The following is a 20009-nucleotide window of genomic DNA, read 5'->3' as shown; positions in this document are numbered from 1 at the left end:
GCCAAGATGAAGGCACCGGTTGCTACCCGATTGTCCCTCGGACCCCGATGAACGCGCCGGACGAATTGGACACCTTGATGCTCTAAGTTGGCGTGCAGCTCGTCATGAGACTGCAAAAGTAGGTCCCTATGGAAAATAATACCCTGGACCATATTTAAACTCTTATGTGGTGTCACAAGCAAGTAACCAGCGTGATTGCGCAGAGGATGCCGTTTTTATCAAAACTGACCCAGAGCGCATTTTGGACAAGCCCTCCACCTCCCCAAACTTGTCCTCTAAATGCTCTACAAAGAGCTGAGGCTTCACGAATACAAAGGATTCTCCATCAGCTCTGGTACAGATGAGATACCCGGGCGAATACGTCTCACTTTCATTCATTGCCTTTCGTTCCTCCCATGGTGTGGCCAGGGAGGGGAACGATTTGCGGTCATAAACGTTAGCTTTAAAATGAGCCCTCGAACGCTTAGAGACTGCTGGTGGCTGGCCACCAACAATAGAAGATGTGCCACGCTTCACTGCGTGTCATCCACCCTGATGCCACCTACTCCGACCAAGGGCCCTCCCCATGGGCGCCACCCAGCCACAGCAAGGGCCACCTGCAGGATGGCCATTGCCGGGAGTTCTGACGCCCCAGGGAGATGGGCATCTACTCCTTGGCATACATGGGGAGTAAATGGCGCAGGCATCAGCAGAGCGATCCCTGTGTTGTCAGGGGGCTACAACCAACAGGGTACATGGCGGCCCCACCACAACGGACTGGCTACCGTGCTGGATATTAGGTGCAATAAAGTCTATGGTAGTCACCTCCACAAAAAGCAACACTGCGCAGTGCATAATGGAATTGCACCCAGGAATGCATTCTCGCCCAAGAGATGGAGAATGAGCGGGACAGCAATGAGACGACAGTAAAGCTGGCCCGAGGTCTCAATGCACGATGGACAAAATGCACCAGGTAAGGCACCCTTCCCCAATCGGCTCGCTCTTCGGAAGAATTTTGAGACATGGAGGTCAAACCTGACAGGGGACCATCACACAAGGCCGAAACGTTTGAGACTCCTTTTAGTCGCCTTTTACGACAGGCAGGAATACCGAGGGGCTATTCTTACCCCCGAACCCGCAGGGGGGGGGGGGGGGGGGGGGCAATGGTGACTGTGGATTTTTCCAAATCCCAAATGCGAACATTGTGTCTGTTGACTTTTCCACTAAAGTGGAACGTCACTTCATCGCTAAAAATTGCACACTGTAGAAATGCGTCATCCTCCATCTTTACTCGCACATTACCATAAAATGCAATACGCTCCTCTTTGTCAGTGGGGTTGAGAGCCTGCGCAAGTTATAATCGGTAGGGCTTGTACAGCAAATGCCATTCAGAATTTTCCATACTGTTGGCTGGGGTCTTCCAAGTTCTCGCCTGGCTCTATTGGTAGACATACTGGGACTACGCACAAAACTTTCTTGAATCCGTCAGACATCATCCTCTGACCCACACAGTCAGCCTGTGCTAGTTTCCTTTGCACACAATCCCAGTCTGTTTAAATTGCTTAAACCAACAGCTAATTACTTTGTGAGTTGGCAGTTGAATACCAAATTTGGTACAAAATGCCTACTGCACTGAAATTTGCAACTCACTTTTCACGAACTCAAGAACGCAGAAAACCCTGAAGAAGTAAAATTGCTACAAAAAGGAAAGGATCTGAAATGAAAAATCTAAAAAATACAAGACAGAAATGCAAGTTAAAGACGTGTCAAATATAAAAAAACAGGTTAAGCTAACAAATTGTATTGCAACAAGGACAACAGATTTTGCCATTGAAGATAGAAAAGATAAAGAAAAAGTATATAAAGAAAGCAGTGATAACGTAGATAATCTTAGGAATATGGCAGGTGATTAAATATTTAATGATCAAGAACTGCTTCATTTTGCAAGAAATTAACTGTATGCAGGTGACCGTATTTTAGTAACATTTTTTTAAATAAACGGAACTAATGAATAGTATGTGAAAATTTTTTCAGCGAAGATGACTGCAGGAATGAGTACAAGGTGCAATTTCATGTTTTATCAGAAATTCCCATACATTCATAGCCATTTTACGTCAAGCTTATAATGTGAATGAGAAGAACACCCCTCTCCAATTACCAGAAGCAGCACTTACTTTAGCTGCTACTAGTATATTTAAACAATTGTGTTTTCCTGTGGATTTTTGTATTTATAATGTGAAGTAGCATATTAAACCCTTGTTTAAGTAAAAATCAATTATCTATCATAAATACTTATCCATGTTAATGACAATACAATGACAGAAAAAAACACAACACCAAGTAATGGTTGTGTGACAAACAAAGTTGGTAGGCATGTTTCTGAAAGATTCTGTCTCTCCATATTTTATGCCAGACACATAAGAGTGGCACTGATGGTACTACTATGGAAGTAAATCAGATCTGCTTTAAATAAGTGCTGTAATGGTAGTGAGTATTAGTTACATTTGAGATTGGAGATGGTGAGTTGATGTTAGTCAAGAATGCCTTTAAGGTGACAAAGGCATCATTATCAACAAATGGTTCAAATGGCTCTGAGCACTATGGGACTTAACTTCTGAGGTCATCAGTCCCCTAGAACTTAGAACTACTTAAACCTAACTAACCTAATGACATCACACACATCCATGCCCGAGGCAGGATTCGAACCTGCAACTGTAGCAGTCGTGCGGTTCCAGACTGTAGCGCCTAGAATAGCTCGGCCACTCCGGCCGGCTCATTATCAACACCTCACCGAGTTTCAATGAGGTCGTGTAATAGGGCTATGAGAAGCTGGCTATTCCTTCTGCTATACTGCAGAAAGACTTGGCAGGAATGTAGCCACTGTACACGATTTCTGACAGTGGTGATCATAGGAATATACAGCCACAAAAAGACTGGGCACCAGACAGCCGCGTGGCACTACCGAGAGTATTCGGCGTATGGCTCTGACGCATCATACTGCATCTGCGGCAGCAATTTGAGCAGCAGTTGGCACCCTGGTCACACAACAGACTGTTAAAAGTCTGTTACTTCAACAACAGCTCTGAACCAGATGCCCTACAGCACACATTCCACTGACCCCAAATCACAGTGATCCGTAAATTCAGTGGTGAAAAGCAAGAACTCATTGGAGAGCACAGTGAAGGTCTGCTGTGATTTCTGATGAAAGCAGGTTCTGCCTTGGTGCCAGTGATGGCCATAGGTTGTAAAGGAGGCGGCCAGTTGAGGGCCTGCAACCAACCTGCCAGTGTGCAATACAGGAACATTCTCGTGGTATGCAAACCGACTACAAATTTGTATGTCAATCCGGTGATTTGACCTCTTGTGCTGCCATTCATGAACAGCATTCCAGTGTGTGTTTTCGCCCACATACCACTATTGTAACCCAACATGCTCTACAGAGTGTCGACATGTTGCCTTGGACTGCATGACCACCAGATGTCTCCAATCGAGCAGGTATAAGACATCATCGGATGACAACTCCTCCAGTATAATCCACAAATGGCATTAGCTGCCCCTGTATTGACCTACCAAGTGTAACAGGCATGGAACTCCATCCCACAAACTGACATCTGGCACCAATACAACGCAATGCATGCATGTTAGCATGCTTGCATTCAACATTCTGATGGTTATATTGGTTATTAATGTACCAGCATTTCACATTCGCAACCACTTATCTCGTGCTTACATTAACCTGTGATCATGCAATGTTAATCACTCAAATATGTTATCTAGACAAATGTATTCTGGAAATTTCATTACTCTATATTAATTATTTTTTGGTATTGTGATTTTTTTCCTCATCACTGTATATTATGGTAGTTTACTACAAATAAAACATTCTGTAATATTTATTTCTGTTTGTTCTTGCATTTTGTAAGTGATTCCAAGTACATTATGCATGCTTCAAGATAAAAGATACAAGATGATGTGACTGAGGATTCAACAGTGTCATGTAAGATTCCTTACTAGTGTGCAGTTAAAAAAAAATTCAAAACTATTTAAGAAATAATAATGTTTTATTTACAGTTTTCTAATTATTTTTGAGTGTATCAAATCAACTGCCTTAACTACAACCATTTATATGTAGACCAATGCAACAGGAATTGAAAATTGAGATTTTATGGAGATTTTGCAGCTTTTTGTCCCCAACAACCAAATAAATCACAGTAGCTGTCCATTTAAAACACGACAAAGATCCTATGTGTACATTACAAAAGCTGCAAACTGGACATTCTAGAGGACCAACAAATCTTCATACACAAAATAACGCAAGCACAGCATTTGCTTAGTGAAATAAAATACACTGAAGTTCTCAATACTTCCAGCAAACTTCCGTTTCAAGAATCCTACCCACTGCAAGCTCCTATTTCATCATCTTTTATTACTTCAAAAATCAATTCATCTCTCTCTCTCTCTCTCTCTCTCTCTCTCTCTCTCTCTCTCTCTCTCTCTAAACAGGATCATAAAGTGATAGTGGGAGAGGCTCAGAATAGTCTTGGTAGTGATTGGGCATATGATAAAGGTGGTGATTTGGGCAGGACTACTAGTCAAACTTGGGCCACTGATGATCAATGTGTACAGCTGTTCCAGCATTACAATCAACCCCATCTTGACAGTGTTGTGAGGTGAGTTCATATGGGACCTGATAGGGTGCTGATGACTGTTGACAAGGCACACATTTTGGTGATGATAGTCAGGCTATACTGGACACTAGTCTGGGAAGGGGTGGTCAGTGATGCTAATAAGTGACAACACAGCAGGTGGACCTGTCTTGTTCAGGCCAAATTTCAGTGATAATGTGCAGATGAGCTAGACATTTTTTAGGGCAAAATCAGGTACAACACATCCCTGCTTGAGGACATTAAAAATGGAAGTTTGTTCATTAAATGAGAAATGCAGATCATGAGGTGCTGCAAGCTTATTTTATCAAAATATTACATGAATTAAAGGTAAAATATGTGAATTGCTAATAGATATTAACTCGTTACTTATTTGTATACCAGAACATCATTTACGTGGTGAAGAAATATAAAGCCTTTCTTTGGAGAGGTACATCTTATTTGATTTCCATGCTAGCAGTCCACTGCGGAAGGGAGGGATGGCCATTTATCCCGAGTGGAATGTTTTATTCAAAAGAGTTGACATATCAAAACACTGTAAAGAGCAAATATTTGAATAGTATGCAGAAGAGTTTAACTTTCAAACAAAAAACCCTTTAATTATCGGCCTCAGAGGATCCTCCAGTTCTGACTTCAGGGTTTCCCTCTCCAAACTTGCCTCTGTTAGAAACATACAAAGTTGATTACAGTAATTGCAGGAGGAGCTGCCTTAAGTTGCATAGGAAGTTTAATCTATTTTGGCCTAGCTTACAGGGTCACTGTAGGACCCCCTTAGTATCAGTTAATGTTTTGAAATTCGCCATCCGAAACTAGTCATCAACAAATAAATAAAACTTCCTATGTAACTTAAGATTGTTCCTCTAACAGTTATTGTGACCACATAAAAGTTGCAGACTTGTCACAACCCCAGCATGCTGGAGATACAAACCTGAAGTTGATTTTGTGTGGGGATTTCAATATAAACTTTCTTACTGATTTCCCAGAGAAAAAAATGTTAATGGATTTACTTGAACCTTACAAACTGGCACAGACAGTATACCACCAACTAGAGTTCAGGGACAGTAGAATGAACACAAACAATATCTTTACAAATTGTTCTCTAGTTGAAGAACACAGTGTGAGAAAAATTAGTAATGGAATGTCAGATCATGATGCGCAGGCAGTAATACTGACAGGAATGAAGGCAGAATCATATTCCAAATAAGTGAATCTCACTTGCAAGAGATCTCACATGCAACACAAACACTTAAAACCAATCTCGAAGGGGAACTTGGCAAGAGGTATACAACACAGGCAACTTGAATGAGAAACATTTCTTACTTTCTTTGTTAGCTCTTTGCTATTGAAACCTTGCAGGCAGATATGTAGTAAAGAGCCCCATAATGGAATTTCACTACTGACAACACTACAAAGTAATGTGGAGTATCATCAGACAGGTTAAAATAATGCACTCCACCAAAATAATAGAAAGCTCTCAGAACAAAATTAAATATATATTTTTTCAACTGTGGAAAAAGGCATCAGGACAGAAATTGGGTGTTTAACATATACCTTTCTTATGCAAGAATGAAACTGTTAGAGATCCAGCAGAGTTGCGCAAAATAATTAATGAACACTGTGTCAATAGTACATCGGTTAAATCAAAATTTTATTGGTACAGGTAAATACGTAGAACTCCTGAAAGCTGGTGTTCTGAGTCAACTACATCACAAGCAGCTACACGAAACAAGCAAAGATGAGGCTGAATCAATTATTAGATTAGGAGATGGTAAAATTTCAAGTAGTATTATGAAAATCACTGTAACATAACTTAATTCTATAGTCAGTTACTTACCTGTGCATTGTGTCTTTCAGGTATGGTCAATTTCCTAACAGACTGAAATAATCTTTGGTGAAACCACTTTATAAAAACAGTAAAAGAGAGAACATAGACAACTACTGATTAATACCTTAGTTTCAGGAAAGCAGTATCCACAGAAAATAAAATTTATTATTTTGTGTGCGACACACTGTCAGGGCTAAAATGATAGGTTGAGGCTACTCTGTATTTTTTATTTTAACAAAAGCATTTGACTGCACAAATTATGTGTTACTTTTCAAAAGCTGAAACTTTATATGATTAGCAAAAAAGTTTAACAATGGTTCAACTCATATGTGGAAAGCAAGAAGCAGAACTTTGTCCCTCAGTGAAAAAAAATTGGAAGATGTTTCAATCTGACTGGGGTCACATAAAGTGGGGGAATGAGGAATTTGGTGGGGGGGGGAGTGCCATAGGGTTCTAGCCTGGGTAGATCACTTTTCTTGGTAGATATCAACAATCTTTCGTTAAACAGGATTGGTGAATCAAAAATTTCTCTCTTTGTGGTCGACAGGTAAAAAACATAGAATGTAATATAAACGATGTAGCTACTAGGTTGGTCAGTAAAATCAGATCAGAATGCAGCTTTCAGATAACAGATTAATTCTTAACTACAACAAATCTAATGGATACAGTTTCTATCACAAAACTCTTATAAAAGAGAATTTTTTTCCTCCAAAGGTGGTCAGTCAGTGAAGTTGACCATTTCAAGCACAGAGGACTGAAGGTAGATGTAAGAAACTAAATGCAGCTATCTTCACTATAACAATGACATCCACTATCTTTGACACTGAAATATGAAGGTTGTTTACTTTTTTAAGTTTCACTCTCTTACCTCATATGGCCTTTTATTTTAGGGGAACTTTGTCTACTCACACTGTGGTGGTGGTGGGGAGATAGATGGTCAGAAACTGAAAGATATAGAAAATACAGAAAACAGAAAAGGAGTTAAGAAAGGTAGCCAGTATACACCCTCTGCCTATGCCCATTTATTCTAACTGATAACTTGGCGATAGTCATAACAATGCAAAAGACCAAACAGCCTCCACATTTACCACATACAATGCACTTAGTTTCCCACTCTTACTAACTCATACATGATATTTGTCAGTGATCTCTGTCTTGCATATTACCCTATCTCCCACCTTTAAACTCTCAGGTTTTCAAATCTCTTCCGGTGCATTTCGCAGCAACCAGTCTTTCATTCTCATCCTGTCCATAAGTCTCCCCTGACCCACGGCTCTGGAAGACTTTTCCGAACTCTCCCCATTTCCTGAACCTCACCAGTCCTTTCCCTTCACCTCTTCACCTTCTCCTTTCAACCCTCCTGCCAGGAGGAGCCATTGGCTCTTAAAGTTTGCAAATTTCAATATATTTATTTGTGTTTTCTCTTGCCACCGTACAGTGTGGATTAGGATCACATGGTCTACAAACTACTGAATTCAATTCACAGCCTTTAAATTTACATTCTCTATTGCAGGCAGTGAAAATTTCACTATTTTTGCTAATGAGCAGCTCTGTATATCATAGTAATTACTTGGCAGAACTACTTAAAGCTTAAACCCCACTGACCATGAAATTAATCAAATCTGAGTACTCCTGAATTAAAAATTGAGACCAAAAAGCATCAATAATGTTAGCAATGGTAATTAAAATCTTTGCGTCTGTGAAAGATTCATCAAAAGTAAAAGAACAGGAACCATAAGTGTAATAAGTAATGAGAAGACATATGAAACTGAATATCACTGTGCTTGTATACACACCTTGCCAATGATGATGATAATCACATGTCCGGCTCAGGGCCACGCAGGTTGCTACTGTAAGAGGTGCAAGAAATATGCACAGGCGCCAAGATCTTCCTCTTCCAAATGGTGTAAAAACATGAAGCTTCCCAGCCAAGTAGAAAGCAACAAACCCCATACTTGCAAATGAAACTGAAAATATTCAGAAGCAATGGTCTAACTTATGAACTCAAATTCCAAACATTAAAGGGATACTCACATTACCTATTTTGAAACACTGATATAAACATAGTAACACAATTCTATAACAGAACATATTATACATAAATTAATACATATGCTTAAAGATTAAAAACAGTCTTGATCACAACATTTTATTTTTATTGGAGTGACCAGTTTCAGACTCTGAAATCTATCTGGTAATATGTTTTTTTCAGAGCCTGAAGATGGTTCTTAAATAGATTCGAAACTGGCCACTCCAATAAAAATAAAAAGTTGTGATCAAGACTGTTTTTAATCTTTAAATTTTAATTTAAGGATTACTGATAATGTTTTCAAAAATTTTATTTTAATACATATGCACTCTGAAAAAAGTTATACCAGTGATCTGTACAAGATGTATGTATATCAACATTCTTCCAAGTTGAAGTTTGAATACCTGTTTTCTTTGCTTACTACATAACTAACTAATCTTTGGTTTTCATTTAGAGTTCAATTTTTCGGATGATCAGATCATAGGCCTGGTATCAGAAAGATGGTTATTTGGTTTTGACCGATACATCTCACTTCTTTTCAATTTACTCTGCTTTCTATTCCAAACTAATGTCTGTGGAACTCTTTTTCTACTGTCTAGAGGTTGATAATGGCCATGCTAGTTAGAGAATATACTTTCAGGTGTGTGCAGTGAAATAAATTATTGAAAAATTACACTTTGGCCATTGTACAGGCAGTTCTTTACTTACTCTTTTTTTCTATCTGCAGAAAATTAGAAGTCTTATAAAAATCTAAACTGATTTTCTTGACACAGAAATTTTCATCTAAAACCACTGTTGTACTGCAACTTATTTTTTCCTTAAGCAATCTTATTTGCACCAGTAATTCAGTTATAATGTGATTCCATACTACAGCTTCAGCAGTGAAGCGGCAGAAGCCTTGCATTACAAATGTATAGAATATGATCTCTGAGTTGCAGTTTGCATTAAATCCTTAATTGCAGTTTGCGATACAGGAACAGAAAATGTGAAATCTTTTCTGCACACACTATCTAGTCTCAAAACTGTACTTATTCAAAACTCCATAAGCTTTCATTTTAAGGTTCTTTTAAACTCATTTAATCTTTGGTGTCCTTTTTCCTGTTGTTCACACAGTTGTAGTGCTCTTCTCCATTTGTGCTTCAATGACTGTCCCTACCCACTACCCAGCAAGGGCAACACAGGAGACGGGGCAGGAGGGGGGGGGGGGGGGGGGGAGGTGGGACTGGAAGTTAGGAAGGCACCTGAATTTCATTTTTGTTGCAGTACAGATTTTTCTGTGGTGACTATGCAAATAAGATTCCCAGGTAATACTAATAAATAATATTTTATTACAAAAAACACAGAAAATGAAGTTATTCACAAACTATATCCTCGTGTACACAATTCCATAAAGTCTGAACACACAAATTGTAATCTTTCTGATTTGGTTTTACAGAAGAAATAAGTCTCAGAGGATACTAGTCCAATGGTGATAACTGTCAATATTGAAATTTTTCAAAGTATAGTTGGACACCTATCACTGATGACAGTTATTACGTGCTATCATTGAATTGAAGCCATCGAGCGTATACTATCCCAGAAGCACAGTGTCTGACTTAGACTGAGGTCAGGGAGGTGGTGATTCCGGCTGCAACTGCTGGCAGCTTGCTGCAGTACAGCTGTGTTGATCCTCCTTGGCTGTTGCTGCCATTGGAGCTGGTTGCTCTGTGGCCTTATGGGCACTTGTGTACAAGTGATCCTGCAGTCATGTTATCAGCACATGCAAGTAGTCCAGCCCATGCAACACTGCCTGCAGCAATCCAATGGTCATGGGTGATGAAACTGGCCCCACCCGTTTCCGTGGTGTCCATCAGAATCTAGAGTTTATGCCAGTGGTGCCAGTTTGCTGCAACATCCTGATTGCTGCTTAATTTTCTGTCAGCAGGGCACCCTTGTGTAGTGCAGTGCACCACACTGTGTAGAACGGGTCACTCAGAATTAACTTGGTAATAGGATTAGCATGAATGGGAAACAGGATGACTGCTTAAGCAGATTCCAAGTCTGTATCAAAATATTCCTCTGGCATCATGTCAAGAGTCGCATTCCGACCTGCCAGAAGATGGGAGAGAACATCCGTGTTCATGGTTTGCGTCGTAGAGCGGTACTGAATACCATATGCCTACATTGACAAAAATATGGCTCACCCCTGGAGACACTGTATTGTTTTTTGTGGACTACCAGCTTCCATATGAAAAAGGGGCAGCAGCAGCTTGTGGTCAGTCAAGAGCATAACCCATTGGCTGTTGACAAATCACAGAATGTTTTGAGCACAGAAATGATTGCCAGGGCATCTTTCTCTATCTGGGTGTAGATGCATTACGCCATCATCAGAGTTTTTGAAGTAAAGACAATAGGGCGTTCCATGCAGTTTATCTTGTGGGATAGAGCCTCTCCAAGCCCATAATCAGAGGTGTCTGCAGCCACTATTAACAATTTCCGAGGATCATACACTATCACATAGATTGGATGGAGGAAAGTCTGCTCGAGGTCTAAGAAGGTTTTTTGACAGATGGGTGATCACTGACGCTTTACGTCTTTTCATAGAAGGTGTGCAAGGGCTCCTCAATGGCTGCGGTGTGGGGAGTAAATTTCCAATAATAGTTTTATTGCCCAAGAACCGACTAATTGTTTGGTATCAGTGGCACTGAGACTTCTTGTACGTCCTCTACATGTCGAGGTGTTGAGAAGATCCCTGAAGTGCTAAAAATGTGTCTGAGGTATCCTACCTTTTGGGCAAAAAACACACATTTCTCTTTGTTGCATTTCAAGGTTGGCTTTTTCCAAAACTTGAAACAGCGACTCCAGATTCTGCAAAAGATCCCTTGAATCCTTTCCCATGGCAATAATGTCATCTAAATAACTCACAGTTTCAAGGACATCACGTGTCAGCTGCTCCATAGAGCAATGGAAAATAGTGGATGCACTTGAAATCCCAAACGCCAATTGTTTATACTGGAATAAGCCAAATGGATTACTGATCACTAGACCTCGAATTTTAGGTAAAAACCTAGTTTGTTCCTTATTAAATAAAGGCAATAAAAGTTGTACATACACGAATCATGCCAATTTATGATCGAAAATGCTAGTTTTATAGCACCTAATGTATCTAATTTCAGGTTAGTACCTGATTGTACCTAAATTTTAAAAATCCAATTAAATAAATTTTTTTATGACTAACATTCTCTCATGGTCTTCCCAGCTAAGAATTACGTAAATACTTTATCGAAAATTGTAATTTTATAGTACCTAAAATACCTAATTTCATGTTAGAACCTGACTGTACATCATTTTTAAAAATCCTAAAAATACCTAATTTCGTGTTAGAACCTGACTGTACCTAATTTCTAAAAAATCCAGTCAAATAAAATTTGTATGGCTAAAACTACTCTTCTGGTCTTCCCGGCTACTTAGAAAACAGTAATTGAATGATAACTGCTCGCATACGTGAACGCCAATTAGGAGTCAGACAACGACAGCATACGCCAGGCTGTTCCAGCCTGCCCTGCTCTGCAGAGCATTGTCGCTCGCTGTGAACCGTTAAATGAGCCAGCAGGGCAAGGAGGAAACTTGTGATCTGCCTCTGGCACCTTCCTGCCCTGTCAGAACAGCCTATTTAAAGCACCTGCACTGTCTTCATTCAGTTGGTCAGTGTGCTGCTTGGATGTGGTGACATATTTCAGTGACAGTGTATTTGTGGAAAGTCAACCGTGCCGAAAGTAGCCAGCTCCAAATCATCTCTGATTCATCAGGGTCAATCCAAATGAAGAGGTCCAATAAAAATTAAATTGATTGCTTGACCATTTTTAAATATTTTAATTTTTTTATATGTGATTACCCTATAATTGAGAAGTTCAAACAGTTTTTAAAAAAAATTACCTTTCAACTTTACTGAATGTCGGCCATTTTCATTTTTAAGCATGCGACAATCTTTCAGTTTAGAGACATTAGCAAAAATATTAATATCTCTGCACTGGGTTAAGTTACAACATTGCAATTGACATGATTGCTTTTAGAAAAGTGTCCTCTACAACACTGTCTATTACACAAAATACCCTAAATTCAAAAATAACCAGTCAAAATGACCTCCAAAGTTTGGTATCCAAATTTTTAAAAATCCACTTTTTTAGGCCCAAAAATAACAAACAAGGAGTGATTTATGAGAGTCTATTTTTTTCCTATAATTAAATATCATACACTGCTAGCCTCATATACAGCAACAACACTTATATATGTTTCCTTAATTTTATATGAAGGTAGTATCTGTGCCCGAAAGAACGGATACCATTGATGACAGTGCAGCTTCTCTAGAATGAAATGATAGTTAAATCAACATCCTAGCTGCAAACAGGCATTGTATACATCATTGGGGACATGTTGAAAATGTGTGCCCTGACCGGGACTCAAACCGGGATCTCCTGCTTATATGGCAGACGCTCTATCCATCTGAGCCACCGAGGGCACAGGGGATAGTGCACCTGCAGGGATTTATCACTTGCACGCTCCCCGTGAGACCCACATTCTCAACATGTTCACACCAGATACTACTTCATATACAGTTAAAATTTGGCTACCCGGCCACTGACCTTCTGGTGTAAATGCACACAATATGCCCCAACTCGTATGGGACTTGATAGATTAAGAACAGTTTTTACACCTATATAATAGCAATGTACTGTAAAGATCTCAACATTGATATCTGACTGTGAACAAAGATATGAATTTTTGAAAACGAGGAGATAATTAACATTACTCTACAACTGATCTTATGGCTGTTGCCTATTCATGTGTGACAGTGGCAGGATATAATCAATTATTATTGAAGTAAGGTACTGAATTATATACAAAAAGTGGAAACATCACTGAAATAACATTTATATTATTCTGACATACTTAAAATAAATATTTTCAATTAACATCCTTCAAGATGCGACTGTTCCTAAAACTGGTGATGAATGTTAAGAACACTTATTTGTTCAGACAGCTTCTGTGATATAGAATAAGACCTCCCAGTTGCTGTGGTAAGTTCAAGCACTGAAAGTCTCCTTAAAACATTTTCCATTGGTGTCCAAACTTTGTCACTATTATATTTCTTGAATGATGTTCTTGGGCCAGCAGGGTTGTAAAAATGCACATAAACATCAGTTTTCCAAACTTATTCTTTCAACCTCTGCAAGCCACCACTGTTCATCATACACACATGCCACTATGTCATTCAACGTTAAAGATAGAGATGTAATTTTACTGACACAATGATCCTCATAAATTTCGGTTTCTGATGTTACATAGCACTGAACTACGTTTTCTGCAGTGCCAAGGAATTTGAGGAAATGCCTTGTTCCTTCTATTGCTATACAGTTTTCAAATCTGGTTTTAAGTATTTTCATATGCAGAACCACTTCTTATTTCTTGATCAGAAAATAGGTAAGGCCTTTAACATTATCCTTGCAAAAGACATACATGTCCTGTACTGTGAGAATTTGGTCTGTGGTTAGTCTTTGTAGGCTGGCTTTACTTACTTCACGTTTTGTTGTACCTCCTGCCCCATCAAATGCATTTTTACCATGACAAGATGCAAAAAAGTGCCATTCAGCCTCCAACCCAAAGTCTACTTTGTGGTTGCACAGATTTGAAAAATTATTTTTGTTGTTATACTGACTACCACTTCCATCTGGAAAGTATATCAGCTTCTCAACCTTGGGAAAATTTTTGTTTATGTAACTTATTATATACTTTTGAAACAATGATATGAATATAATACAGAGAAACATTCCACATGGGAAAAAATATATAAAAAAACAAAGATGCTGTGACTTACCACATGAGAAAGCGCTGGTAGATAGACACAGTAAAAAAAACACACAAACACACACACAAATTTCAAGCTTTCACAACCTAAAGTTGCTTCATCAGGAAAGAGGGAAGGAGAGGGAAAGACGAAAGGATGTAGGTTTTAAGGGAGAGGGTAAGGAGTCATTCCAATCCCGGGAGCGGAAAGACTTACCTTAGGGGGAAAAAAGGACAGGTATACACACACACACACACACACACACACACACAATCCATCCGCACATATACAGACACAGCATTTACACATGTCTGCCTGTGTCTGTATATGTTTTCCGTGATATCTGCCAGAATCTAATTTGATAACAGATCAGCATGTTTTGGTCAGCCACTGTGTTGATATAAAATCCAGCCTGTTTTCTGAAGCCAGTAGGGGACCTGAGATATGGCAAACCACCAGCCATGTACATATTGTGTGCAGGCAGAATTGTAGGAGGCAGTATTTTCCAACAGCAATATCAAATTATCTTTTGCTATGACCATTTTTAATCATTTTCATTTTTCTGATTTTATGCTTCTGCCACTTCAAATCTGTCTGTGACATGTTTTATAGAGTGGAATAGAAAATACCATCATTATTAATCCTCAAAGTTTCTTCTTTATGATTCAATAATATCTTTTAGTTTTTGTTCCCAAGAAACATGTAGCAAAACAAGTACTTTATTTGACACTATTTCTCCAGTGGCCCGAGCTTTTTCTATTTCTTGTTTTGTTTTGTCCTCTTACCTTTCAATTCTTGAAGAACATTTTTTCTTCTCCTCTTCATTTACCATTTGTTTTCCAGACAGTTCCATTTGCCGTATCAAACAGTGTTTCCACCATCCTGTTTCAATAATACACCACTGTGATATCCAGGCATATAGGAAGGTGATTGCAGACAGTATTCCTTTGGGGTTTGGACAATAGTGAATCAAGTAACTAAATGTGTGATAAAAAATAAAATACTATACCATTACCCTATAAATTATCAATTTTGTTATAAAGTATGATAACAGTACACTGTATGTAACAAAGTTGTGAAAACTATCATAAAAACTTATCCATATGGGAGCCACAAAAATGAGAAGTTTCCTATTATTTGGTTTCTACGCAGTTAAGCTGCAGAACTTTTACAAATAAGAAAAGAAGAAATAAGACTAGGATTACTTAAAGTCCAGCTGACAGTGAGGTCAATAGAGAGCAGAACACAAAGAAGGATTGGACAAGGAAATTGGATGTGTCCTTGCCAAAGAAACCATCATCATAGAATTTGCCTTAACTGATTTAGTGAAACCACAGAAAACCTAAATCTAGACAGCAAGACATATATCAAACCCTACTCCTCCCAAATGTGCCTTAATGATTATAGAACTTTGCACATTTATTCAGAATTATGGAAGAATGACGATTCCATATATTGTTTCAAATTTGTCACCTGAGGGAATGTAACATTAGAATACAATGTTACACAGACAAGAAAATTACACGCAAATTTCAATCGAACTGCAGTACCACAATGAACTCATTTTTGTCTCCCCTTAGGTATGTCAGCCTAAATCTCTTGTGCAGCTAAGATAAGCAAACAATTTATCCCTTGTTACAATCCTAAACAGATAAGTCACATGCCATGCATGCAAGAGGTGTGAGCATTTAAGGCCATGTCTTAGCTAAGACTAATCCATAAGCTTCGAGTAAAGAAAATGTATGCAAGAGAATTTGCAGATGCTGGTAATGGTCAAGATTTGTGCTGAATAACTGAAGTTTTATTACTGTTCTCTGCATGTTCAGGAACACATCTTATCTACAACACATGGAGACTAGCAAGACAAGCAATGAAACATCACAAGCCATCACTGCTTACAATGACTGTGAAAAACATATGCTTCATAAGAGCTGACATTTACAAGATCTTGACTAATTACAATTTAGAGTGCTAGCACACAGTAAAAATGGGAAAAACCATTTAAAATGTATGTATGGTTATGTGGCTATGATGTGCAGACTGATTCACAGCATTATACGTTGTGATTTTAAGCTGTTTACTCAAGAGTCCACAATGTATAATAAAGCCAGTCAAGAATATTGATTTATGTGAAGAAAACTGTTATGGAATTAATGCAGTCTTTCATTGGAAATTAAGTATATTCTGGGTAACAATAATTAAATATAAATACTGCAAATGAGTTGGGTGTAGGCTGATAATCGAGACAATTAACATAGATGTTTACAACGAAAACTGTAGTTAAGTAACTATTGAAGACTAATAGCACAATTTTAGAGCCCACAGTGACTTTCCAAATCAAATTAATGTATGTGTACTTCAGGGTTTTTTGAAGTAAAATGTTTCATTCTAATTCTGGGATCTTCACAAGCAATGATTACTTACAAGATGAATGCCCACTAGGAAAACTTTTACGTCCCTCCCAGACTACACTCTCATCTCCTGTGCACTCTAGATCAGGGTTAACTTCTCCATCTGGAAAGCAGCGCCAGAAAAAGTCAGGTCGTGGTCGTCCTAAAATATACAAATTGGTGTAGCATTTTTACCAAATCATTTTATTTTAGTAGTACAATAAGGTAAAAAAACAGGTTGAGTGAAAAACTTTGAGCTGTTTATCTGTTCTCATTAAAATCTATTGTGAAATTACTTACCAACAATTAGTTTTATCATGTTAGTGAGTGCACCATTTAGGGAAAGCCCTAAAGTCAAACTCAGAACCGCCTGACAAACATCAATTTTGTCCCTCTGGAGTAGGAACATGGCAAATATGACAGCTGCTGGTGTAATGAAAACCAGGGGCTGTAAGAAGATTGATTCTTGAACACCACATTACAGAAGAGATGAACTGATTTAAAGTGCATACAGACAATAGTGCTTACCCATAACATAACAACAGGAACATAGCTCTCACTTCTGGGATTTTTATACAACCATAATTCATCAGGGTGTATTTTCCTTGAAAAGGGTTTTGCACCTTCCAGTTCACTGTAAAGCAGAGGAAAATAATTTCTTCCTTTCTCTCTTTGTATAACACTACAAAAAAAACATTCGTTTCTCTCTCTCTCTCTCTCTCTCTCTCTCTCTCTCTCTCTCTCTCTCACACACACACACACACACACACACACACACACACACACAAAATCACTGCAGTTCGTCCACATCCTTATATAATACCCTCACAAACATGTCTAAAATAAAATATACTAATGTGAGCAGTATTTATTAGTGACAAAGAGATTCTAGAAGATATACTCCACAATTACTTACATTTACAAGAACTGTGCATATATAGGGTATTTCAAGAGAGGTGTGGTATGAGGGTCATTCAATAAATAATGCCTCAGTTCTTTTTATAGTCATTAATATCTATAGGAATATGTACTATAAAGTGCTTCAAATTTGATGTTTCTTCAAATGATTCCATCAGATGACAAAGCCATAGTAAACCATCAAATTGATATTTACACAGGACGCTCATCACAAGGAATGAGCTGCAGTTGAATTTTTTGTTGTGGAAATAGAAAGTGTGGTGAACATCCACAAACATTTTTGTTCAGTGCTTGGTAATGATATAGTTGATAGAAGTGCTGTTGGGCGATGCATAAAGAGTATTAAAAGGTCAGGATGTGTAGAAATTGCAATTCATAATCGGCCACATTTGTGACATACTATCACAGCCACTGCATCCAAAATGGTGAACCATGCAGATACCATTATTTGCGCTGAGCAGCACACTAAAACTTAACAATTTGCTCTACAGTTTGTGGTGATACTTGGCTGACATAAGCCTATAGAATGTGATGGGGACTACATAGAAAATTAGTGTGTAGACTATATTGATACCAAATTCTAACTCTTAATATGATTAGAGAAAAAACTGTGGGGCATTATTTATTGAATGAACCTTGTCTACATTTCAAGTATCAGTGGAGGCAATGTGGATTTAGAAAATTGGTATGGAAAACACACACTTTTTCGCCATTTGTTTTATTAATTATTTATTTTTATGATCAAGGTTTCAGGTTATTAGCCGATGTCTAGCATAAATGACAATGATGATGATGTGCATAATTGTACAGCAAAGAGTTCACCATCCTCAAATAAATTATATGTAATACCAAATATACAAAAATGATACTTTCATGATCATAGGACATTAAAATAAATAAATAACTGGCACATTGATTTATAATTAGGCATAATTTAACAAAATTTGATTGAGTCACGTGTAGCAATATCAAGAAGTGCAAAGTAACTGAAGTCTGTTTGCTCGTTCAGTAGCTATTCAGGACGATTCTGGACATAAACATGTGTTTGGTTTTCAATGGAGCAAGGTCCTAACCATTGCAATGCAAATAACTTATTGAAGAAATGCACAAGTGTAAAACACTCTACAGCTTACAACAGTTTAAAATAAATTGACAAAAATCTCACCACCAATTCCAATATAAGTTTCATTTCTCTTTACAGATTTCCCTTAGTAATTCTGATAATGGCTAGGTGTATTTATATGAAGATAACACAGTTCGACATGTGAGTGACTAATTCATCTCCATTTACTTTATCTCTAAAGACTTTGTTTCTCAACCAACCTTGCAGATAAAAGTCCGGTGGAGTAAGGTGTAGAAACCTCCGCGGACCAACAAACATGGCCTGTGTGACCAATTTACCAACCAGTAAGTCAGAAAGTTATCTATGGTGCATATGATATGAAGTGTGCAATATTTTCAACAATACACAGTATGAATAGGACTAACCCCTTCAACAACATCCCAATCATCAAGCATCACCACCAATGTGAAAGTGTTGCACCTACTGAAGATAAAAAGTGTACAACAAGTCACATTGATGTAAAGCACATAATCTTTTTGTAACACATACTGAAATTGTTTCTGTGCTTGAAATAAGACTAAATTCTACTGACGGAAGAATAGGTTCTATGTTATCTGCAATTTTTCCAATGCCACATGTAGAAGAAATGTGTCACACTGAACTGTATCAGTGTCAACGATTGTTGAAAATACAAATAAACGTCATTAAATTCAGGAATCTGTAGTTGGAAAACCATCAAAGGTATTCTTCACAAGCGGCAGTCAAGTTTCCATTACAAAATCTGTAAGGAAATATCAAGCTGATGTGAGCAGCAAATTATACACTTGTGCTGCAATGCTGTTTATACTTACAAGGCATGATCAAAAAGCAATGGGAATTTTTCAATTTAGCAAGCTTTATACATCCGATTTCAATCTTTTTTTTTTTTTTTTTTTTTTTTTTTTTTTTTTTTTTTTTTTTACACAGGGTCCTGATGTATGTTTGCTTTTCAGCTGTATTGAATATTTAGGAATATTTAATTTATTGTTAACAGTCGAAAAGGTTATATGTGTTTTTGAGTGCTCTGTGACTTTTTACTTTAGAAAATGGTAGATCAAAGAATTTGCATTAACTTTTGCTTGAAAAATGGAATAAAGTGCAGCACCGCATTCAAAATGTTGACCGTGGCATCTGGCAAATCTACCGTAAGATAAGAGTTTACAAATCGTATAAACGTTTCAAAGAGTTCGAGAAGATATTGAAGATGACAACTGCACTAGACACCCTGGAACATCAATTACTGATGACAATGTGGAACAATTAAAGAAATTGTTCTGG

The 20009-nt window shown here is 38.0% G+C and overlaps 1 protein-coding gene across 3 annotated transcripts in view; it reads right to left on the bottom strand.

The window, feature by feature from the left end:
* LOC126252662 (phospholipid phosphatase 5-like) overlaps positions 1 to 20009 on the bottom strand; it is a 50526-nt gene that overhangs the window by 10448 nt on the left and 20069 nt on the right. For all 3 annotated transcript variants that reach the window (XM_049953580.1, XM_049953567.1, XM_049953572.1), the window contains exons 2-5: positions 17240 to 17345; positions 17012 to 17159; positions 16746 to 16874; positions 8265 to 8435 (exon numbers count right to left, since the gene is read on the bottom strand). In XM_049953580.1, the coding sequence (XP_049809537.1) occupies positions 8265 to 8435; positions 16746 to 16874; positions 17012 to 17159; positions 17240 to 17248 (457 nt within the window). In that variant the 5' untranslated portion in view covers positions 17249 to 17345. The remainder of the gene's footprint in view (positions 1 to 8264; positions 8436 to 16745; positions 16875 to 17011; positions 17160 to 17239; positions 17346 to 20009) is intronic.

The sequence above is a fragment of the Schistocerca nitens genome, chromosome 1, assembly GCF_023898315.1.
Source record: "Schistocerca nitens isolate TAMUIC-IGC-003100 chromosome 1, iqSchNite1.1, whole genome shotgun sequence".
Taxonomy (NCBI): Eukaryota; Metazoa; Arthropoda; class Insecta; order Orthoptera; family Acrididae; genus Schistocerca; species Schistocerca nitens.
The sequence above is the reverse complement of the archived record's forward strand: the minus strand, read 5'-3'. Positions and strand labels throughout refer to the sequence as shown.